Consider the following 26,049-nt stretch of genomic DNA (forward strand, 5'->3'; position numbering starts at 1 on the left):
TGTTTAGTAGGACTACGATAATACCACTGGTGCACTAATAATTGCTATTCAGAAACACATGTGAGTACCTCTTTCTATTTTTCTTTGCAGAATTCTCTAGGTTGCAGAGAAAACTCTGCATACATTGGTATATGTTTTAGTAGTAAATGTGGGAGTAACCTGGGGAAATGACTGCAAATGAAGGAATGCAAACTCCTAAATGGTAGAAGATTAGGGAGCGGGAGGGCAAATGAGAAAGAGGGTTATTATGGGACTGGTGGTCCACGGACCGCCAGACTTGCGGGGCACAGTGGTGGCGGTCCTCCCACTGCCCTATTACGACCAGAGTGGTCGGGCCACCAGGGGACTGCTGCAACCACCAGGGATTAAAGAATCCTGGAAGTGGTGCAGCAGTCTTGATGCCGCAATATGCTTGCCAAGCATATTATGATTTTCTTCACTGCCACACTTTTCATGCCAGTGCAACTTCCATGAAAAGTGCAGTGGTGGGGAATCAAAGGGGGCCCTACAGAACCCCCTAAAGCCTCTGCGCCATAGGGTGCATGCATGGGTGCACATATTGTGCCTTCTGTGTGCATACACCCCAGTACCTGTGCAGCGTGGGCTTCAACAGTTCATGCAATGCAGGTACTGATTTTGACATTCCCATTGCGGCACTGCCATGGGCACGCCAAAGAACCATCTGCCATGACAGGAGAAAACTTCTAATCTAGCAGGCGGTTCAATCATGCGTTTTGTGGTGTGGGAGCCAAACTCATAATAAGGCCCTTAGCCCATTGCTATAAACAAATAGCACTTCTAAAGTTACAAGTGACAAAAATGAACTAAAACTGTTGTAAGTATACTCCGCTCAGCCATGGTGTAAGTCTACTCCCACATATGGCCACTCACAGGTACTGCAACGCACTCTCATTAAACATAATGGAGGCAGGCCCCTAACATAACACCCTATAGGAAAGAATGTTAAATAAATCAAATTAATGAAAGTCTTAAATTACACACACACATTTATTGTTTAATGAAAGTCTTAAATTACACACACACATTTATTGTTTACAGTGTTGACAGTTATTTTCAATTTCATGGATTTTGTAAATGAACTAAATTTATATTTAAATGTTAATTTTTAAATATTTAAATTAAACTTTCAAACTTATTTTTTTTAAATTATTTAACAAAATATATTAATTAATAAGTGAATGTAGAAGTTATAGTGAAGGTAGGATTGTTTTAAATTAGTTTAATAATAATTATAAATAGAATTAGCATATTTTATTTAATCATTTAATCTCATTAGAGATTGTGCTGTCCCTTTTTTGTTCTAGGTTAATAAAAACTATTTGAAGTTCATTTAAATTTTTGTTGTTCATTAAAATATTGTCAAATTTTTGGGGTGCGTGACCTGGCTGAGGACCAAGATGGCACCCCAAGCCTAAAGTTCCAGAGCCCGCACTGACACCAGATGGTCTGTCTCCGCACTAAGTGCCTCACCGCCCCCATTCCAACATCGTGAGGGGATAGCCCTGGCTGCGCTGGGGCTGCTGAGCTGCGACGTGGATGCAGATCACTGGGATATACGGCTGGCAGCGGTCTGACATGGCCCTCGGAGGCCCAGTGATGACAGGGGTCACAGGTGAGCCTGCGGACGGGGCCAGGGCCCGCTTGGTCACTGTGCATTACTCCAGGCCCAGTCAGCATAAACGTATTGCAATCTATTCCCCCTGACCAGCGCATTTGCAGCTGACGTTGCTAATGACCATCTCAAGTGCTGCACAGAGCTCCTGGATGCCGATGCCTGTGGCCTTGGGCCTGCTACGTAGACAGCACAGGCTGAATATACCTTGCTGCTCATGGGAATGACTGGTACTATGCAGCCATGGCTGGCCCGAGGCCCTTTGAAGCCATGTTTTTGAAGACGGTCATACCTATTGGAGTTGAGGCTATTGTCGCACTACAAGACCGCCCCCTATATGCTCTTAAAGACACTGACTGTGCAGAATTAAGGTGTGCCCTGATCACTAATCTGGGGATCCGCTCTGATTACCAACTGCCGTCATCTGATGTCTCCTGTTAGCGCTATCTGACTCTCTGCACCTCATCTGATGTCCTGTGTTAGCAAAGTGGTCATACTGTGGGTAGCACAACACCGTGAACCGTCTATGGTCACCCCCATAAATTGAAAATTGGCACGGGTGCTGCTGCCTCCTGCTTGCATGGACCAGAAGGCACATACTTACCGACTTTCCTGCAGGTCTTCACCTCCTCCCACCTGCCTCCTGGCCACTGCCACCCTCCCATAATGGGATGCACTGACCCCCATCATCGCCCGCTCGCATTCGACACCACTAAGACCCCCCGGCAGTGGGGCCGATGAGACTCCAGAAGGGGCAACCTCGCGCACAGCTGGGTCGAATGCTCCATCTCCTGAGGGCCAGGCAACCATATTAGCTGAATTGAGAGCAGGGTTCAAGTCAGTTGATACCCACCTCAACATGCTTGCAGCCTGGCTTGAGAGCATGTATGAGCGGCTTGATCAGCATTTCAGACATTGAAGATGTTGGCCCTTGTACCACCAAACGATTTGATACACTTGAGAAGCTCCTCAAACAAACTGCTGCGAAAGCTAAAGATTCTGAAGCAAGAGCGCGCAGAAACAATATATGTATAGCTGGAGTTGCAGAATCCACCAATACGGGTCGTATGAGTTCTTTTGTGGAACACCTTCTCCTGGATCGTTTCGGCAGAGAAGCTTTTTTGGCCACATTTGCATTTGAAGGAGCCACAGAACGCTTGGCTGCTTCTAGTGCTGGACACACCCTCCCAGTTGATTATGACCAAGCTCATCAACTATCTGGGCTGAGACACTATACTACGCCTCACATGATTACAGGACACACTACAATATTAGGACATGAAACTTTCCTTCTTCCCTCATTTCACTCCGATTGTACAGGAGGTGCACCACAAGTTTACTGATGCTAAGCAGTTTCTTCAGAAGGCTAAAAGTAAAATCATCCATGCTCTACCCAGCAAGATTGCATTTACAACTTAATGGCTAGACCCATATCTTTGAGTCTTCTGCTGAGGCTATCCAGTTCTGCAAGCAGAGCAGTGTTGAGTCCGACCCACCGGATGGGGAGAACCATCTCCTCTCCTGCCCATTCACAATCAGCTTAGTGATATTCAGTTTCTCTTGCTCAAAACTAAATTTAGGAACTGATGCCACGACTATCTAGATTTGTGATGTATGGACTTTCATTGGACTCTGGATATGTACCTCTGAGCGCTGTTATACTGGCAATGACTCAATAGATTTTACTTATGTTTTCTATAAGGCTATCTCTCACACTAACGCGAGTATGGACAACAGATGCTCTCCTTTGAGTGGTGCCTCCTACTAAGGATGACTCCTCCACTTTGTGCTTCCCTTTGTTGGTTGAAATGTTGATGGGATTCAAGATCGTGGACTATTTGGCAGAGGTTGCCGTGGTCTAGCTAGAGAAGGGACAACAACAGTTTCTGGCTTCCCGTATCTCCCGTGATGAGATTTCACAGGCCATTACAGACTGATTGCCCTCCTAGATGTGGAGGCGAAGTACTTTGCATCCCTCGTCCTGGAAGATCTAATACATTGGTCCGACGTCACAAAGAGAATACCACCGAACCAAACAGGCTTTAGGAAAGGAACTGGGACACTAACTAATATTATGTCTCTCTCAGTGCTAGCCGACAAATATCTTCGAAGAAAACAGCCTCTTCATCTAAGTTTCATTGACTTAAAGTCAGCATTCGATAGTGTGGATCAGAACATCCTATGGAGGAAATTGCGCAGCTGGAACATTCCGGATAAAATCCTGAGAGGGATCTTACTCCTTTACCCCAATACTTGGATGGAAGTTAAATTGGGGAATGGAACACGGCTCTCAAGAAAAATCAATACCAGCAAAGGCCTCAAGCAGGGCTGTGTCCTAGCCCCCCATCTTTTTAACCTTTTAATGGCAGACCTAACATCAAGTCTAAATAAGATCCCATCCCATCCACCTAAACTTGGCTCCCTTCCTCTAACTCATCTATCCTATGCAGACGACGTGGTATTGTTGAATCTAACGAAGATTGGCATCCAAAGGTTACTAGTAGGGCTGGCAGAAGTTATAACAAATAACAACCTGGAGATAAACACAACAAAAACAAAAACAATGCTTATCACCAGGCGGCGGACAGCCAGTACATACACCTACCTGGAGGGAACAAAGCTAGAGGCCGTGTCCAACTTCAAGTACTTGGGCTTCTACTTCGATAATCGACAAGGCCATCAGCAGTAAATGTCGTACATCACTCAGAGATCAAATTCACTCTCATTTGCTTTTAGATCTTTGGCCAAAAAGCTCACGGGGCCATCATATAAACCTCTACTAGCAACAATAAAAGCAAAAGTTCTACCAACCCTGTCATACGGCAGTGTAGGATTGCATGGGAAAGATGCGGACCTGCTTAACAAAATGCAGACAGCCATCTTCAAATCTACCTTCCAAATACAACAGGGAGCCTCACCAGCTCAGACGAGGTTAGAATTTGGAACAGTAAATGAAACAGTGGGAAGAAAGTACGCAAGTATTAAGTACTGGTACACACTGAAACAGAACACGTCAGCCTCGGAATTGCACCAAGCACTATGGGAAGAAATTAGATCTGACACTAAATCCCCATACAATCAGTATCTTGAAAACTCCATAACTGAGACTGGAACAAGAAAACTTTGGGAACTTAACCTGCCTTACCCAGCGTTCAAACAGGCTATAAACAAGTCGACAAAATTCCACTCTCTCTTACTTGATAAAGCCACGTTTAGCGCCAGAAAACACGCATGGATGGTCATATCAAATTACAAAACACTTGTGGCAGCCCCATACCTAACAATCACATTTCCAGCTCACAGAAAACAGAAATTAATGGGACTCCGTTTGGGGAAACTTCCATTGATTATGGACCAACCAATCTGGGTGCACAATGGACCAAAAACCTGCAGACTATGCGGGAGGAGCAACGAGGACTTTATTCATTTTGTCTGCATCTGCCCGAACCTAGCTCAAGCTCGAAGCTCTCTTTTAAAAAAGTCTATGAACGAGCGGGGTATAAGAACGTGCAGATCTGCAATTATGGCAACCTTGAACCCAGCAGACACGCGATTGAACTGCCTATTACTAAAGTTCCTTGCAACCCACTCCCAAGCGCTAAAACACACCATGGCACCCTGTCAACAAAAGGATAACACAACTGTGGTAGCTCGGGGAGAGAGCTCTCCGGAACATAAAAGGAAATCAAGAACTTCAGAACCAAGCTAGACAGACTGCATTTTAATTACACTTCATTCGATTTTAAATAACAAACTCGGTTTTAGACGGAGAGTGTTATAGAATATACTAACAGAGATTGTACATATATATTAAGAAATTTTAAACACATTAGTCGATTACTTTAAAATGTATTGTTGTGGTTTTAATTAACTGAAACAATAAAAATCTTTTCACTCACTCACAGGCCATTGATGACCTGAGTGGCATGCGTGCTCTGGGTCTCGGCAGCTTTACTGGGGCATTTTATAAGGAGTACACATTGAAATTGATCACTCACATTCTCGAACTCTACTTGGAGTCCCTGTCGCGTGGAGTCCTCCTCCGGACACTTAGTGAGGCGATCATCACCTTATTACTAAAACCCGGCAAACACCTTAATAGGTATACTTCATACAGACCGCTGTCTTTGTTGGTCATTGTTCAACCATGACAATAAGATTTTAGCAAAAGTCCTGGCCACTCACCTTTCCCTCCTTATGGACACAATCTTTTCCCCATTGCAATCTGGGTGTGTTTCCGAACCGTTCAACATCAGTTAATTTGCGTACCATGTTCCCCAATCACAATCCGGTTAATCTGGAGCTCCCTGCTGCAGCGTTTTTACTCGATTCTGAAAAAGTGTGCGATTCACTGGAATGGCCTTTCCTACTTGCCACGCTGAGCAAGCTTGGTGTGCCTAAGGGTTTTGTGAGCTTGTTTGCCTCCTTTATGCAACTCCACTAGAACACTTAAAAGTCAATGGTACTTTCACTGACCAATTTATAGTACCCTGTGTCGCTAGAAAGGGGTGCCCTCTGTCCTCTCTTCTATTTATTCTTCCCATGGATCCCCTAGTACAGCAATTTCAGGAACGGCACTTAGCAAAAGGACTACACTTTCATCACGGCCCCCTCTAGGCGTGTCTCTACACAGACAAAGTAATGTTATTTGTCAGGGAATCCAAGTCCAACCGTTCCCCTCTCCTTTGTGAGGTTGTCCGCTTCGGAGTGCTTTTTGGCCTGCGATCAACTGGAATAAATCTGAAATCTTCCCCATGATAAATGCCACAGTCACTTGTTCTCTGGAGTTTCCCTTGAAATGGTGCACAGATCCTCCCCAAATACCTTGGCATCTACCTTCATCGCCAGGGTGCCTAGGTCATATGCTTAAACTATGGCCCCGCAATCTATAAGTTATCATCCCAAATTGATCAATGGATTAAACTTTCCCTGTCCATTTGGATTGATACACCCCCGTTTTTTGACAAATACTTTCTTTTACACACTGTGTGGCATGTTCGGGTGTTCAATATGGGACGGCAAACAAACTAGAGTCAGCTGGCAAACTTTGATCCTGCCATATGAACGTGGCGGGTTTAGTGCTCCCGATTTCTTCCTTTACTTTGCATACCATTGGTCTCATTACGATGCACGTCTACAGTTCCTGAGACCGGACTTGTCACAGGCCCACTCACACACACTTTCCACACTCCTGCCATGAGGATTACCTAGAAAAGCTTTGGAATTACAAATAATCCCAGCTACATGCTGGCCTTGGGCCAAACTCCAAAAGAACCTCGTTTTACCCGCTTGTACTCTCCTCACATTCCTCTTGCTGACAATCCCTGGCTGCCGCTGACCGTAGAAACACTCCCCAAATTAACTTTATCCACTTTTCGATTACGTAATCTAGGTGATGTCTTTGCTGATGCTGAAATACACTCTGTCACATCACTGGTGGAAGGGCATAACATGGCACACATGTATATTTTGCATCGACTACACAGTACACTACGATCCTGACCGCCCCCGCGGATTCTTTTGACTTTCCGTCCTTATCCCTGGTCATCACAAACCCAGATGGTGCCAGCTTGGTCTCTTGGCTATATCACAAGGCTCTCTCGCTGAAGCCTACTGTGGCTAGGGAAGCGCATGGGTGGGAAAGAGATTTAGGTAGCCCACTACCAGACAAGACATGGTACTTTTGCTGTGAGCAGGCTAGATTGGTCCGTAGCATTCACTGACATAAGCTGCTAAATTTCAAATACTTATTCTGTGCCTACACTACCCTTCATTTGCTAGCCAAATTTGATTCCATTAAATCACATTGTGCCCTCGATGGTCCACAGACCAGGCTAACTTCTCACACTTGGCGTGGAACTGTGCGCCAATACTTTCCTATTGGGTATTCCGCATATTATAACGGATGATCGAGTCGAGCTTGTTCCATCTCCCTTAATGGCACTGTTGGGATATGTTTGGTTGCTCCCTATGCAAGTTGGGTGTTATATAGCATTTGCGCTTCTGTTAGCGAAGCACCAGGTGTCTTCACTCTGCGGTGCCACATCAGTCCCTACAGTTAAGGTGTAGATTTTTGATTTGGTGTGCTGTGACACAATGAGTGATACCTAAACTATGTTACAACCACCCACTACTAGACCCAAAAACATATAGCGACCACTGCGAACCTACTTATTACTTTTTCCACTGGATGTTGGAGGCCCTCAACATGATTGAAGAACACTTCACCCCGGGACTAATGCCTATAATGATACAATGTAACTGTATTGTTTCACTACAGTATGCATGACTTGAGACCCCGCTGTGGTAGTTCATTCAGTTGAGTTCACTTTCCAGATATTTGCTCTTCTTTTTGCTGTATGTCATGCTGAGAGTATTCTGTTTAATTCAGAGACTCTGTCCCTCACCACCCCATGTTGTAAATCCCATTACATTGATGGCTCCAATACTCTCTTTCCCTTTCTATTGATGCCATGCATTTCTTTCTACATCCTTATCACTGTGGACCATTTTGTTTTTTATTTTTTATTTATTTCTACTTCTTCAGGAATGCGCAAACAGATTGTAAGCTTCTGGTAGCTCGAGACTTCGCCCTTGTATCTTCATTTACTTATGTTATTGTTTTTTACTGTTAGCTTTTTTATTGCAAAATAATAAAGAATTTTTTTTTAATTGTTCAATGTTGGATTCTTATTCCCTTTCTTATATTTCCCTATACTTTTCTTGGCAAAAATCTCTGCAATGGAGGTCACGACCTCTGCCTACATGTGAAAAGTAAGTAGTAGTAACTTTACACTTGTAAATCCTGTTCCACCATGCTCCTCATAGTACATTTACATTAAATAGGTCCCATAGTGTGTAATTTTCAGAGGGAGACAAAAGCATTTCTTATCAGCATGTATTTTCATCTCTGTGCTCTGTGAGGTGCTGGGTGGACACATCATCACTCCAACAAGCGCATCATATCTGGTTGTGAGGACATGAGGATATTTTGTATGTGCAAAGTCAACTCTTTTAACTTTCTAAGATGTTCAGCATAGTCCCAATTACCAGTTTGTTCTCTTCTCTTGCATTATTTCAAACATATACCTCACTCAAATGGTTTACGCATGTTTCCTATTTTACATTAATTGCAAAGGGATGTTATAAGTAAATAATGTAACTAACATTCAGCATGAAGTCAAGTTTTCCTTCTTATCCTTGCTTTTCAAAGGGTCAAAACAGTATGGCTGTGGTCCGAGCTTTAATCTTGGGGGATTGCCAAGGCATTCTTAGATCTAAAGAAACCTGAGTCTGGAAAAAACAACCCAGAAGCTCAAAAAAGGAAGGAGGCCTTTTGCCCATAGGGCTGGGTAATGTAAATATCAGCAACTTAACCTGATAATTTGATATAGATAACGTCAACACCTATAGATTTGCAGAGACCATTGGCAACATCTGAAATCTGTAATGAGGTCAAAGTTATTTTCTATCAATTTATCAAAAGTAGTGATACTTTCTTGATAAAATATTGAAGTTTCATGGCACATCAATAAAATTAAAAGTAGAGGTGAGCATAACTGGTGTAATTCTCTTTAGCATAATCGCTCGTAATTACCACAAAAGTACTCCGAATTATGTAATTGTGTGAGAAGCATAATCCAGGAGTTAGCATTTTTCTTTTAGTGCAAAATGCACCCTTGCATCCTAAATGGGCCTGAGGGTGCATTTTGTGCTAATAAAATAGCACTAAATGCTACATGACATGAACAACAGTAACCAGCAGTCGCTATCTCTCTTAGTTCACCCGCTACAGCAGAAGGATGTTTGCCACACATTACTCTAAATTACTCAAGCTAGCGTAATTGCCTAATTTCGGTAATTTTGCATCACAAGAGTAATAGGTAAATACTGAGAGCACTCCAATTACTCTGGAATACTTAAAATGTCTTCCGGGCTACTTAAATGTGGGTTGTAGATTATATCCATACTTGGAAATTACAAATACATCTCTTGGAATATTACTTCTCTACTCTCTTCCAATAGTATTCATCCTTTGGCTGCCATTAAAAGAGATACTCGAATATTTCAACATAATACTTCTTGATTGTAATTCCCACCTACAAAGGTTGTCTATGTTCATAACATGACTGTTGCTGGATTTATAACTTACACTTTATAAATGAACGATTCATTTGTGTTTGCATGTAGGTGTGTAGCTATATAAGAATATATAAATGTCCCTTATATACTACCGAACGTCGGTCTTCCACATGATTGGGTATTAATGCTTATGTTTTTTCTGACCTCTTCTTTAAAGCATTCTGAAGGTTTTTAGATGTTATTAGCTACACACAAATGCTCAATCAATACATGAATAAACAAATGAAGGCATATTTAAAATTTCTTTAAAGCAGTCATTAACATTTCTACTTACCTATGCATGCTAATAATAGTATTCCCGTTGTGCATGAGGTAAACATACACTTCATCAACTTCCTCGTGTTTCATCATACTAAAGGTAAAAAAATAAACCCCTGGAAAGCAAAGGACAGAAGTCACTTATTACTTCTGTGATGATGATTATATTAAAAACTGTATGAATATTTACAACTGTGTGGCGTCCTATGAACATTTGAGATGATGTGACTTGTTGGCCCATTGGTAGACCCACTCATATATATATGGGGCCTGACTCACAGACAAAATGCGAACGCCAATGTGCACGCTTATGCTTGAGAAATGTGTCAGTTTATACAAATGTCATTGTTATCATATGTCTCAGTCCCACAACAGCAAACTGTACATTTTTTCAGAGTTTTAGTCAAGGCCTTCTTCACATAACTTGTTCTATGGGTAATTGTGTGTAGCTCTCGCTTCTGTTACATCTTAATGTTTCTAAAACTAAGGTTGTGGCCTTCTGCAAGAAAGTCAGTAAGGCAGTGTGGCATCAAAGGGGGTGAATGTGACTCTTTAATAGAATGCCATTTTTGGGGGCTGAAAATAGAAAGGTCATATAAAAGTCATGGTTAAGACAACATCTACACGTCAAGGGTGACTTTGGTGATTACACTACAGACTGGAAGACCATGTAGATGTACGTAAGCCTTTCGTAGCAAGAGAATTGAGTCTCTCACGTAAGGTAGTGAGGTCTAAGCTATTGCTGCTTCCAAGAGATAGAACGGTTCCAAAACAACATCATGCGAGTGATTGGAAGCACCAGCATGCCCATACACAGTGGCTTTAACAATGGAATTACTTGCTTCCAAAACCAATGCTGTACTATTACTGGTCTACATTAAATACGTATTTCAGGTGAAATGTAGTCATTAATATTTGTATAGAAATCGAGAAAAATCAAGCATGGAACGATGACACCTGATAAGAGCACTCAAGTAAGGTTTTGTTTCGTGAGTTTGACCAAAAGATTTTAAACTGTGTTCAGACTGAGCACCACTAAAGTGGTCTAGTGAGAGCCAAAAACATAAGTACGTGTTTAGTTTTGGTGCCTGGCGGTACATGGCAGCTACAATGACACCCTTTAGTTGGTGTATTATGCATAAGAACCCTTTTAAGAGAGTGATGTATCTTACACATGTTGGCTCCCTATATATTTCTGGTCGCCTCTGTAGACTAAGAACTAAGATGCTCTCCTTAGTAGCTACAACCCATGAGTAGTAGTTCACTTATTAAAGCTAACTCAGGTGCAATAATCTGGTCAAGTAGGTGAATGGGCACAATTTTTAAATCTCTGCCAACATTTAAATAGTCCTCTTAGGAAACAGTGGGCGGTGGTTGGCTTGGCACGAAGAGTAGCCAGTCATCACAGACAGGAGGGCTGGATCTTCACAGTGGTGGTCCTCTGCGGGCAATCGATCCTTGCTGTGCAAAGAGCATGTTCTTGCAGCGGTTTGTGCAAGCAGTGGGGTTCTAGTGCGAACGAGGCCTTCGCTGTTGGAAGAGCTCAAAAGCTTGATTTCAAGAGCCCTGTGAACCACATCAAGGGTCCATAACTGAAAAGCACCACTTGGGGTCAGACACTCACTGCAGCTGGGCCAGGAGCTTGATGGGGAGCCTTTTGTGCCCTTGAGGCTCAGAAGAGGAGGTCAGCAGACATGCTCTTTCAGTCACTCTGGGGTCCGGGATTCAAGATGAAGGTGCAGGTCCAGTTCTTCTTCCCCTGGCAGGAGGGAAGCAGACAGCAGGTAAGCACAGCCGGGCAGCAGTCCCTTTAGAACAGTAGTCCAGCAGAGAGACAGTCCTTGTGGCAGTACAGCAGTCCATCTTCCTGGCAGAGTATCCACAGGTCCAGAAGTGTACTGAAGAGTTGGTGTCTGAGGTCCTTCATTATACACTGGTGCCCTGGGTCTGAAAGGTGGGAGAAGCTTCTAGACTGTGTCTTTAAAGTGCATGACATGTCTTGCCTCCCCTGCTCTGGTTCCAAGCTTGCTGAAGCCAATGCAGGTTGTTAGACCCTTTTTGTGAAGGTAGAGCAAAGGCTATTCAGGTGTAAGTGGGGCTGCGCCCAGCTCCGCCCCATCCTGCCATAAGATCGTCTACTCAAGCACATCTAATTCCTCTATGGGGTGACTGTTTGAGAGGAAATCACAAAGTTTGACCCAGACCAGGCTATAGGCACAAAAAGGGCTAAGAGCAGAACAATGCCAACTTTCTAAAAGTAACACAAATACACCAATGCCAAACCTCACTGAACCTTTGAAAGTCTAATTAATCCATACTTGCTATATTTAATAAAAGCAATCAATGTTTAATCTTTTTTTGCAACATTATACAAACACTTTTATTTTTTTTACGCATAAGAGACCAAATACAGAAATAATTCAAACATATTCTACACTCCCACCGATAATAATTCATACACAACAGTGGATACAAACAGAAATAGAGAAAGGCAAATACATACAGATAAATAATACACAACACAAAAAACAAATACTAGAATTCACCAATAAATCAGTTAGTCTTTTACAATGCCCAGGGCAAAAACTGAAGAAAAATGGGTAATAATTACACCTATGAACGACTCAATAAATTCAACTGCTCTCTTTTGTGGACAGTGTACCTCTGTAAAAACATGACTAATATAACCAGGTTATTGTCATTTACAAAAACAATAGTTGATTCCCTGGATTTTGACGTCACACTGTATTTTAAACTAATGATTATGACAGTAGGCACACAAAGAATGGTCAACGCGTTTCAAACCCTCTACAACATCCTTTATGGGGTTCTCTTCAAGACACAGAACTGATATCCACTCTACAAAAATAAACTCAGAAATACATATTAACTACAACATACTAAGGTGGGTCTTAAATCCTATTAAAAAAAACACCAAAATGGCCTCAGATTTCTTGAAGCATGGGCACTAATGCGCTGATAGCATTCATTTACCTGAAAAACGTACATCCCACACTACTAAAATGATGCCGAATTTACAACATCTACTAATGACCAATACTTACTGCAATGAGGACAGAGGACAATGAGGACAGACACCCCTACTTCAGAAAGCGGTCTCCAAACACCTTCAGACTTAACATTTAGGAGAGTAAATTAATCTGCAATAAAAGATCTCAACAGTAGGCTCCAGGGCAGCCTCCTCTGGCACCCAATCAACCTTTTCTGGGGGACATTCAAGGGCTGGCTTACCATGTCTTTACCCCTCCCTTTCCTGGCAGCTGCCTGGGCCATTCTTCCAGGCTCCTGACTTTCTTGACATCCTTCCAGGGCATCCTTGGACCTGGTTATTTCACAGAACTACTCAGGCAACCCTAACATTTACAGGTGTGCTCTGAGTTCCCCTTCCCTCCAGAAGTGTGCTCTAAGTCATCCCCGAACAGACAGTCCAAAGGGATAGCAGGGTTCACACCAACTTTCAGAAGACCTGACACCTACCCCCCCACACTCAAAAGAAACAAGAGCCACAGGGTTGTGGCTATTCCTGTTGTCTGCTACCACAACCTGGTGAAATGTATTTGGTATCACCTGTTCTGAGGCCACAGGTGAAACCCGAGAGTGGTCATACTGTGTGCAGTGTCCCTCAGACCCTCCACCATCTGCCCATTCATGGGCCCCCATTGGCTATACTTGGAAATATTGAAAGGCATATGGACTTTAGGCACCTTCTTTGCATCACCTAGGGACACTAGGATAACCTCACTAGTCTTCCCAACACTAACTGGGACCATCTACTCTCATTGTGCTACACTGGCTATTCCTTGTGACTGCCCACAACTGGGGGGCAGTGCCCTCTTGGAGCACCTGGAATCTCCCTTCATATGCCCATACTCATAGCTCTCATAGCACTTAAGGACAAACATTCCAGTTTTCTGATCTGTGAATCCTTTCTTTTGGTGGACAGATTGGGATTGGAACCTTTTCCCCTGTGAACTGTTTTGGGACCTTGAGAGAACTCCTTGGTTTTAGTTTGATCTCCCCCTTTTTCTTCTGTTGGGAACCCTGACCACCCTTTTGGGATTCCCCCCAGATGCCATCTTAGACAATTTGGTGCTGACCCAGAGTTCTGCCTCCTCAGAACGCCTCCTGGGATTAGTAAGCCTGCTATCCGGTACATGTAGGTGCAGCTCTGGAAAACAAGTATTGAGCATGTGGTCCCTCAGAATTAGGTTATACAGCCCAGTAAAAGCATCCACTTTGCTGCCCTTCACCCAGCCCTTCAGTGCCTTGCTGGCATAACCTAAGAAATCCACCCAGGTCTAATTTGGGGGCTTGTGGCTGTCCCTGAACCTCTGACGGTACTTCTGTGGTAAGCCCAAACTTAGCAATTAGGTGCCTTTATGGGGGCATACCCGGTCTGATCCTCCACCTCTAGTGTCAGGAATTTGTCCCTTCCCACCATGGGCATGTTTTTGTTTTCACAGACTACCTTCCAGTATGCCTCAGGGACCCTATGTACCCTGAGTGCAATTCATAGTCAGCAAACCACTTATCTATGTCACTTCCCATCACATAGTTAGGCACCAGCTCCTGGGGTATGCAGACTCTCACCTCTCCAGAACACACTATTAGCACGCTGTCACCATCACTGTTGTCTCCTGTAGTATCCCATGCCTTTAGCTCTAGCACCCTAATGCTCTTTGAATACTCCTACAGTAGCTTTTTCTCAGATAAGGCCCTGTGAGCTTCAGCCAAGGCCAGTTTCTCTTTCTCATTCTACAGCTGTAATTTGGCCAGCTCTAATTTGAGTTTTCTCTCTTCCTCCTATCCTCCAGCTCCTCTGGCGTCAGCCCCATGGAAGACATGCTGCACAAAGAGCGATTTTCATTCTTGGGAGTAGGTTACCCCCTTCTCAAGAGGCTGACTTTCAAGATCCTTTTGATGGTCTTGCCCTTATCCTTCCTCATCATCTTCTACCTCCTCATCACCACTGGGGACTGGTAAGCTGCTGCCTATGCCCTCAAGGCCTTTTGGAGCGCTGCTTTCCTGGTGCTCCTTTTGGCAGGCAGCCCCCTCTCCTTGAAAATCTCCCTGAGCTCAGCAACAGTGTTACTCTCCGGGTTGGTAAGATCAATCTCTATCCTTGCAGTTGGGGCCACAGACACAGACAGTCCGATAGAGTAAGAAATTTTTAGAAAAAAATCCAACCAGGGAGAATTTTAAAAAGGGAAATTGGACTAACTTTGACGCTCATTACCAATGTTAGAAATTGGGTTACTGGTTGACTAGGGTGTGGGCCCTTGTCAAGCAGCAACCACAATCCTAGTCAAGGTAAGGCACAAGCAAACCCCACATTAACCTGTGCTCAACCCCCAGGTAGCTTGGCACAGAATAGTCAGACTTAACTTAGAGGCAATGTGTAAATAATTTGTGCAACACGTCAAACAGTAGGACAGTGAAAACACCTCACAAAAATATTCCACACCAAGTTAGAACAAGAGAGCTTAATTTAATAAATGAAACAAGATCAAAACAACAAAAGTTCAATCAGTAAAACTGGTATTCTAAATTTGTAAAGAATAAACTGTAAAGTAGCACCTAAAGCAGAAAGCCCCACCAAAGTTCAGGCTAACCTCAGGGAGTGCACATTGTATACAGTCCCAGATCAGTCTTGCTGAAGGTTTGCCTTCCCATGTTTTGTGCCAAGATTCCCCTTCATGTTGTAGAGGGTCACAGGGAGCAAAGAGAGTATTGCTGGAGGTGGTCAGCGTGGTGGGTAGAACAGGCATGGTGTCTGTATTGCTTCGCCCTCCCAAATAATAGAAAATACCATCCTCCCACACGGAGGCACAAACACAACAAAGTAATAAAACACGTCAGAAAAGGGATTTCTTTCTTATAAAATGAAGCAGATCAAAAGACTGTTCTCAAAATAAGGCATGGGGTTCTATTTGTGCAACACTCTCTAACAAAAAAGCTTTCCCAGATGTCTAATTAAACATTTTCAAAAGTATATATGTGCAAGCAATAATAACACACTTATAAGTAAGCAAATACAACTGTTAAATGCATGGAATAAAATACATGAAACAAAATACAAGCAGATAATAATATGGACGTCACTGCAAGAAATCAGAAAGATATACACTAAATACATCAGATGATTATAACCACTGAAGTCTTGAATGTGCACACAGACACACTCACACATCACAATGAGAACACCTGAGATGATTATAACCACTGGAGACTTGGATGTGCACACAGACACACTCACACATCACAAAGTCAATAATCAAAAATAAAACAGATCACTTTGCAAATACTGCATCTTAGCCCACTCCAGACTGGGGGATTTACAGCCGTGGTCAAGAGCCCCAGCAAGCTGGGTTCCTACACTGAAGTAGATGCGTCTTTCTCCATTCCGGTCCAAAATTACAGTTTTAAGTCAACATACCCCAGTTTTATAATCTCAAAGCACTAGATGTTTCTGAGAAGATGTCTTCTGCGCCAAGGAAACTAACTGGAGTTGGCCACTCTCCATGCAAGCATTCCAAAGGCAAAAGAGTTCTCACGTATCCTTCTGCACTCCCACATGTTCCAGCCCCTTATCTAAATGAAGCTTGAGAAAGTAGAAAACAATATCCAATAGTACAGAAAACAACCTTGAATGTGGATAGCCTAAACAACTTGAGTGATCTGGGGGCCTGCCTGTGTGTGCAAAACTCAAGCTAGACAGAGTCAGAATTCAAGATGGCACAAGGGCATGTCAAAACCAATAGTAAGAACTTCATAATACTTCCCAATGTACAACACAATGCCAATTTGTGCACCACTACCTATAGCATCACACACTTCATCTCCCAATGTACAACATAATGCACATTTGAACACCACTGCATATAACTCTGCACTTCAGGACTGAGAAGTACATTTCACAACTTTCTCTCTCTCATGCTTTCAAAAGCACATCCCACACGTTCTGTTCCTGGCAAGGCTGTTCTACTCTGTGAAAGCACTCCCCCTCTGCAGCTACAAGGAAAAGTGCACATGAGGGAAAAATCATGTCGTACATTCAAGCTAGGATAAAGTAAAACACCAAAGTCAATTAAAATAATGGTAGTCAAAGGTCATCATGTGGTGCCAATACACGCAAGTTCCTCTGGCACTACAGTGTCGTGGACGGGGGACTGGAGGTTTGTGGTGGCGGTCCTCGCTGGTGATCAATGCTTGCTGTGTGAATAGACAGGCTGACAGCAGCTTGTGCTTTGTTTCAGGGTGAGCGGTGCTGTACAGGTGCAAACAGTCCCGTTTGCGGTTGAGAAGAGCCCAAAAGCATGATTTCAAGTGCCCATGAGCAACACCAAGGGACCACAACATGAGAGGCACCACTTGGGCATCAGGAACTTGCTACAGTCGGTCCAAGAACTAGTTGGAGAGCCTTTTATGTCGTTGAGGCTCAGATCAGGAGGCAAGCAGACTAGCCATTTGAGTCACTGCGGGGTCCTGGGTTAAGGATGAAGTTGCTGGTCCAGTTCTTCTTCCTCAGGCAAGAGGGCAGCAGGCAGGCACATCAGGGTAGTAGTTCCTTTAGAGCAATAGTCCATCAGAGTGGCAGTCCTTGTGGCAGCTCAGCAGTCCTTCTTCCTGGCAGAGTAGCCACAGGTCGAGAAGCATACTGAAGAGATGGTGTCTGAGGTCTTTCTTTTGTACCCTGGTGCCCTGGTTATTGAAGGAGGAAGAAGCTTCTAGACAGTGGCTTTGTAGTGCATGGATTTTCCGGCCTCCCCTGTCCTGGCTCCAAGTTGGCTGAAGTAACAATGCAGGGCTGTTAGGCCCTTTGTGAGAAGGCAGAGTATAGGCTTATCAGGTGTAAGTAGGGTAGTGCTCAGCTTCGCCCCCCCCCCATCCTGCCAGCAGATGGTCCACTCTGGCACTTCCACTCCCTGCATTGTGTGACTATCTGGGAGTAACTGATCGAAGGAGGCCAACCATTACTGAGATTGATCAAAATCTGTGCCATCTATTTTGTTGATGAAATCGGTAGTGTCCCTTAGGTACAAAGGGACCTCAAGTAGGAATGGTTTGAGGAACGTATCTATGTACTTTGAGATGTGTTCCACAATGCAACTGTATCAAGCGCTGCCGTAGACCGGGTAGCCATTTGTTTCAATTGAGACAGAGTGTTTCATTGTTTCTAGAAAGAATTTATAAAAGACTGATCGCCACTACTTAAAAGGATGACCATACCGCTCGAACAAACCACCATGAGGCTCTACCACTAATCAGTGTAGTATCAGAATACACATACGCAAGTGTTTTTCAACTTCACACAATAGAGGTACTACCTCGTGCTGTTCGATTGGTGCGCACACTCATCATTGCATTTTCTGTATAACAGAAGGAGTCACTTGAAACTTTCTTGAATTCTGATTTTGTGCCCATACGAAAGAAATATAACACATAATCAGGTACCAGAATGAAAATTGTACATATGTAATTAGTTTTTAGAAGAGTCTAGAAATCGATTCTTGAACATTCCCTCATTTTTCTTTACAGATTGTATCCAGTCTAAGCCCTGAAGAGAATCCCTACAATTACAATGGGACTCGTAATGTGTTTGCAACACATACCACGGGGAATATGCATCTAATTAATCTTGCCCTATGTAGGAAATAGTACTAATGTCTACCACCTACTAGGCTTAGCAATTTTTCACGTTGGTTTAGCAGCACCATAATATTAACAAAGAAATTGGTTGAAAAAACAGTCTTAAGGTTGCTGCTCATTTGAAATACAAGACGGACTCAATCATTTTTGTTCTTCATTTTTTTTGTGTACAACAGTGTTGTTTTATGTTTGACATGTACATTTCAATGTATGTTGATTGACGGGAAATATGATGTTTTTCCCTTGGTCTGACGTAAAAAGTAAATGAGATATATCTGAAAAAGATGAAAGCGATAAGTAAATAAACACTTAAGACCATATAATTCATTGACTGTCCTTACTCTGTTAAAAATAATAACAGTAATTTAAGAGAGACGGTTTGTTCATCGTTACTGTTGAAACTTTCCATAAGTGGCATTTTTAAAATTGTGATAAAAAACCTGACTGCACCTCTAAAGTGCACTTTTCACCTTAATCATGAAGACACCAAACATGAAGTGGTTATCAATTCCCATTTGGAAATGAATGTAAGGGTTTTTCCCTACAAGGACATGTAAAACTTAAAAGTACATGTCTGGGAACCTATTACCGACTGCATTACGCCTTGAACCCTCTGAGGCCAAATTCCGCAGAGCCTTCAAAACACACCTGTTTCGCCTAGCACTGCCTTAAATTTCCAGCCCCCCACATACTCAGTCTCAGCGCAGGGACACACCGGAGAGCGTAACTAATCGCTTTATAAAATTCCAAAATAAATAAACAAATAAATAACCTTTTAAATGCATTGTACTCTGACCTCTGGGCTGCCCAGGGCCTGCCCTAAGGATGACTTATGTGTATTAAAAAGGAAGGTTTGGCCTGGCAAAAGTTTAATTTTGCCAGGTCGAAATGGCAGTTTAAAACTGCAAGGACATGCTTTCCAATGGAAGGTCTAAGACATGTTTAAAGGGCTACTTAAGTGGGTGGCACAATCAGTGCAACAGACCCTCTAATAGCATTTAACATACCGGCCCTGGCACATGTAGTACCACTTTACTAGGGAGTTATAACTAAAGAAAATTACATATGACAATTGGGTATAAGCCAATATTACCATGTTTAAAGGAGCGATCACATGCACTTTCATACTGGTTAGCAGTGGTAAAGTCTTCAGAGTCCTAATGCCAGCAAACACAAGGTCTGTAAAAATGGAGGAGAATGGACAAAAGTTGGGAAGAAGCCCACCCTAGGGCTGACAGGTCTAAAAAGATGGTTCATTCTTCAAATTATTTTCTTTGCCCTAGAGCTGTGATTTTCCGCTTTCCACTTCGTTTGAGGGGATGATAATTCAAAGAGATCCCATTCCAAATTTTAAATCTAGTGCTCTTAAGGACACTCTTGCGCATAAGATTGAGGCAGTGGTGTAACACAAAATAATGCCCCCCCGCAGAATGTAAATCGGGCCCCTGAGTCTCTTACATATCACAGAATTCCCTGGCCTTGGGCTGCTTGTGCTTCTCGGAGGTATGGGGTCACCCTGAAGAGTTGCCCCTTCTGAGCTGCGGGGGCCGCAAGGGCCTGTAATATGCCCCTGAATTGAGGAGACTCAAACCTGGTCTACTCACACTGTAGTCTTGAGGCATTTTGACCCCTTTACTCAAGTGCTGGCAACATTTAAAGAAGGTTGGGTTTTCTCAGCAGCACACAGAAATACAGCCTTTTGACCTTCCTGTGGAAATTAAATCCAGCAGCCTGGGTACAATTGGGCCTCTTCGCATTTATTTTTTATAATAAATATTGATAATAAAAAATAATGATGTACGCTGCTTTTACAACAATGATTACCAAAATCAATATCAGAGTGTGAAAGAAATATTTATCAGGTTCCTCTTGGGAGCAACTTTCTACAGGTTTACCATTGATGATTATGAATATCTTTGCAATATAAAACTGTTATTGCAAGATGGATGATATTTTATAACAGAACATCTGGACAGAATAGATCCATCCATCCATTTTTTCATCCTCTCCCAAGTCCTTTCTCTCCACTTCCTCTTTGAGGGAAACTGGTGCTTAGGAATTGTATCTACCGGACCTACTGGAAATAGACACCAACCAAATGCATTCTGGAAGCAGAACAAGGCATGCATTTCCCAGAAGCCCCTCAGAGGAGGGAAACAATGCCTCAACCTGGGCGGTGGGATTTTGACAGTAGCACAGGCTGGCAGGGGACTGCTGCCCAACTGCCCAGGATTCTAAATATGAGCTAGGTGACACTCACCAGCTTATTGAAGGCCTCCTTTAAGACAAACTGAAGAAGATATGGCTTCTTGGGAGGGAAACTGAATGTTGCCTCTTTAGTCAAAGCTAAGAACATTCCTGGTGTCCTACTGAAGCTCTGTTGACCTGCTTGGCTTTGTTCCCTACAACTAGTTCAAATAGTCTAGAGAGTCAGACATAGAGTATGAAGAAACCCTCTCTACTCCTCAACACAGACCAAATAAGCTAGTTAAGAAATCATCTACCTATAAGTGCAGGTGACCTAAGAGATGAGTCTATCTGAGAGGCACACTCTCACAATGCACCAATGTTTGCTTTGTGGACTTTGTTTAACTTCGTGGGATGTCCACAATGGGTCTCCCGAACCATCACAAAACAGCACCTGGGGTTCATACCTCACACTGCAAATATTGTGCCCACATGTCCATGGGCAGTCAATCCAAAGGCCCACACAGTATTGGCTTTGCATGCACTACATTTGACCGCAAGTCGTGGGCTGTGGCCAGGCCCTGTGTTCAACATCCTGCAGGTTGTAATACTCTTTCTCATTTGAGAAAAACATTTATACATTTTGAAAATCCTAACTGAGGTAATCCCAAATCAGGTACATGGACATTCTCTCAGCAAAAACTTTAGCTGAATGTTTGTAAATAGTTACACCAAACCTACTCACAGTTCTAACTAAATAAGAGACATTGAGAGTCTTGAGAACCCTCACACTATACAGAATAGGTGCTCATGTATTTATATAATATGTAGTGGCATAATATATAAAATCACAACTACCTTATAGGATTTGGTTTCAGAAATGACTTTAGTTTGGCGAGTTGAATAGAAAGACAAAAATCAGAAAACAGAGAGTGTAGACGAGTACATACAGAGTTATTTGATTTCATCTCTGCAAATGTTTGTGATTTCTCTGGCAAAACATGTTATTTTGTGATATATAAACCCACAGTGATGTTTATCAGCAATGGCAGCAAAGATTTGTGAATGATAGGCTCTCTTAATAGATGTATTTGTTGATCAGATATACATTTTAGGGAATCTATTGGGGAAGTTTATTCAGCATAAACTCCAAAAGAGAAAACTTAGCCTACTAAATGTCACCAGTGAGTGAGACCTCTTGCCTGTTATTAACCTCCACTGCCACAGGTAACCTTTGCATTACAAGGGGGAATGTAGAGTTCAATGGAACTAGAATATGAGAAAGAGACATAGAGGGGACAGCAGTGTCTTGAAGGACGCTGATGGGTTGTTCAGCTGACTATTCAAAGACTAGAGGGCATATTTACAAGAAAAGTGGCGGAACACCCACCACAACACCCATTGCCCACCCTTGTCATTCTAAGTATAGCGTGAAAGGGTGTCTTATTTACAAGGCAGCGATAAGCCACATCAAGTTGCTTAACACTGCCGTGTAAATAAGGCAAAGCCTGTTTCACTATAGGAACGTTGAAAAAAGTGACATTCCTGTGGCGATAGGGGCTTGTAAATATGCTCGTATGTGTTCTGTTCAGAGACAATTTGGGTCTTTATAGTACTGGCAGATTCTAGTCATGAAGGCAACATGGGTTTAAAACACCATCCTGTCTACTTAGATACTCAGGGAAACTGATGGCCTTTCTCACTTAACTGTTCCCCTCCTATATCATCGGTTTTGCTATATAGATATACCCCAAAGGATGATTTCTTCCTGATGATGGCAACATCATCTTGTCAGCACTGTAAGGCAAGGCACAATGTCTGTCCCCCCCCTGTCCATGTGTTAATAGGCAGGAGAAGGAATGTCACTTTCTATGAATAGTGATTCAAGAACCACACTGGAACAGTCTGGGGCTGCTGTCTATAAAACCTGCTGAAACAGTCTTACCCTGCAGTCCATATGTGGCGGATCCTTACACTATCTATTGAGTTCATGCAGTCATCTGCGGGTGGGCTTGTACTTGTTGCCAATCTCCCTCTCCAGCCAGCCAACAACTGACTCCAGAGAGAACCCAACAGAGTAATAGCACTTTCCGATGGAGATTTCAGAAGCCGACCCCTTATCACAGGCGCTGCACTTTTTGTTTATGTGTGGTCTTGGTCATAATTTGACCTGCTGCATCCACGATACCGGGAAAACGGACTTGGGGGTTAATTGTTATGCGATCGCCGTATTAAAGCGAGAGACTTTGGCAAAGGCATATTTGCCCATTCCTATTCATTCTTTACGCCTCTTATCTTGGGGATTTGAATAGCACTCGGACCACAAATCTACCTCACTGACTGGAGGTTATACTATATTTTGACTAGGGCTACCACAATCCAAGCCAAGGAGACCTCAATTGGTCAAGCCAGAACGTCCTCAACTCGGTACATTTACTGGTGTCGGTGTATGATTGCCGTTTCCTGATATTAATATTCTGCCCTGACGAAGTTCCCAAGGCAAAAGAAAGGGAACGAAACGCGTTGGGTGTGCCTTTGCTTACAGAAAACAATATTCTGAATAAAGAAGAAGATACTTATAAATTACTTTTCTCTATTGACTTCATTTGAGTGCACCTTCCTTTTTGGCTTTTTGTACTGTAAGGCAAGGCACAATGTCTGTCCCCACCCCCTGTCCATGTGTTAATAGGCAGGAGAAGGAATGTCACTTTCTATGATTAGTGATTCAAGAACCACACTGGAACAGTCTGAGGCTGCTGTCTATAAAACCTGCTGAAACAGTCTTACCCCGCAGTCCATATGTGGCGGATCCTTACACTATCTATTGAGTTCATGCAGTCATCTGCGGGTGGGCTTGTACTTGTTGCCAATCTCCCTCTCCAGCCAGCCAACAACTGACTCCAGAGAGAAACCAACAGAGTAATAGCACAAAAGAACGCTAGAACACAAGCACTAAAACATTCTAGTTTAAAGGGTACAAATGCTTTTGCATAAATGAACCATGTAAGATACAAAATGAGTCCTTGTTATATAGCTGCACCTGGATTCAGGATATTGTTTTAACTAGTGAGAATGTATTTTTCACTGAGGTAGCTTCACAGTTAAACCTACCAGATTGAGTAGGATATGTTGCACAGTTTGCATTCTGCAGAATCACAAACATAACTGACCATGGGTCTAGTGAATTCTTTTCGAAGTGGTGACTATCAATGTGGTGGTAGCTTCTATCATGTTATGATTCCCACACCTGCATTTCTAGAATAGACTGGGAGCAATGGATGGAAGGGTTCGAAGCTTATTTTGAAGCCAAAGAAGGAGATAAATTTACCCCAAAGAAGAAATTTGCTATATTCCATCATTCCTTGGGGACAGAAGGGAGAAAGGTATTAAAACATCTGCCAGCGTCAACTGTGTAGGGAGATGTGAAGTTGTAGCTGAACATGAGTCAGCCATTAAAATGTTGGATTTACAATTTAAGAAAAAAATAATGTATTAGGAGGCGTTAACTTCCAAGTGAATCACTATAACATTTTGTAGTGTACTGGCATCCACGTGTGTCTTTAAAATGTTTGAGGATGAAGTTATTCGTGATCAAATTGTGGAGAAGTCCAACAGTAAAAAGGTGCAGGAAAAGTTGTTGATAGTGGAAAATCTGACACTGGAAACAGCAATTGAGACAGCTGGTGGAATTGAGCCAACAACAAACTTTATGGGTCAAATATCCATTACTACACAAGTGCATGCTCTGCAGGTTGATGATAAATCTAGGAGAAAGTGAACGTTCCAAGATAATGATGACACAGGGGTCGTGAAGCTCAGGAACAGGTAAGTTTATTCCTATAAGGGAAAGTAAAACCAGCAGGGCAGCCGGAGAAACATCAACTGCCTATATTCAAATATCGCATTCCACATTCCCCCTACAGTGAAGACATACCAGCCCTTCACTACACATTCAACCCAGCTAATCCTGACACAAGTCTTAGTTGGTCTTCTTGGTAAAAACTGTTACAGATTTATTTAACACAGGCCAGGTTGTAGAATCTTCATTGCCTGTTACATAGTTGGGTTATAGCTTCAGCTTGGTGAAGACTGGAAATTACTACCCCATTATGGAAGCATGTGTAGTGGAAGGATGAAACTTCCCACCACTGGGAAACCGCAGCAACAATGAGATCCCACTCATTAAAGCCTGTTGGTTGGCAGAGCCAGATTTGCATGTTCTTGTAAAAAAAAAAAACACTTTATGGCTCTCAAACCCTCATCCGTATACCATCTCACCATTACAAAGCTGACACTGTGAGAGCATACATAGCCGGCATTTACAGAAACTTTCTGTTGGTTTAAATGTGGGTGATGTATGCAAGGGTCACACTAACAGGTTCCATTGAGATCAGCCAGAATGTACCCATAAACCTTCACCGCTTAGGGCACACCTATACTCACACCACAGGGCACAAAAAGGTCACAGGAATTCTGCTGGTAAACAGAACTGTGCCTTGGGATGTCAGGACATCAGAATGAAGGGACTCTGTCTCTCTACTATGTCACTACCTGACAACACAAATTCGGGCTACAACAAGCTTCTTCACCTGAACTCCTAACCTTCTCAGATTAGTTTGGTGATTTTAGCCTGGTTAGAACATGAACCTCCAGTCCCCTAGGGAATCACGGAAATATCATCACCTTTCGTCTCTCACTCATGCCTGCCCGTAGTAAACAAGGAAAAGACACAATGGAAGTTTACAGTACATTTATTGGCCCTATCATGGTCTATTATGAATTAGATGTGGTGCGATTAGTGGACAAATACAACTAAGCAAAGTGATCAACATTACTAGCAGACTGTATCCAATGAACAACCCATCCATGGCAAATTATCCATCTGTCTAGACATATTCTTACTGTGTAAGTAAAGAGAAATATTAGTGATCGCTGGGATTAGCAACAAACCCATAGCTGATGTGTGTTCATTTTAGGACAAGTCCCTCCGCCAGAAGTCTGATCTCTGCCCACAAAGGGACAAAACACAGTTTATATGATAAAACTATTGTATTAGAAACTGCAGCTGGACTACCGTGTTATGTCTAAAACATTAGGAGCTGTTGCTGTGCAGAAAACAGCACAACATGGTGTTATGTATTCTAGATGACCTTGTGTGA

The 26,049-nt window shown here is 42.8% G+C and overlaps 1 protein-coding gene across 2 annotated transcripts in view; it reads right to left on the reverse strand.

Moving 5' to 3' along the window:
• C1QTNF3 (C1q and TNF related 3) overlaps positions 1-26,049 on the reverse strand; it is a 514,740-nt gene that overhangs the window by 30,139 nt on the left and 458,552 nt on the right. For both annotated transcript variants that reach the window (XM_086962927.1, XM_086962929.1), the window contains exon 5: positions 10,050-10,149. In XM_086962927.1, the coding sequence (XP_086819053.1) occupies positions 10,050-10,149 (100 nt within the window). The remainder of the gene's footprint in view (positions 1-10,049; positions 10,150-26,049) is intronic.

Source organism: Lissotriton vulgaris, chromosome 3_1, assembly GCF_964263255.1.
Source record: "Lissotriton vulgaris chromosome 3_1, aLisVul1.2, whole genome shotgun sequence".
NCBI lineage: Eukaryota > Metazoa > Chordata > Amphibia > Caudata > Salamandridae > Lissotriton > Lissotriton vulgaris.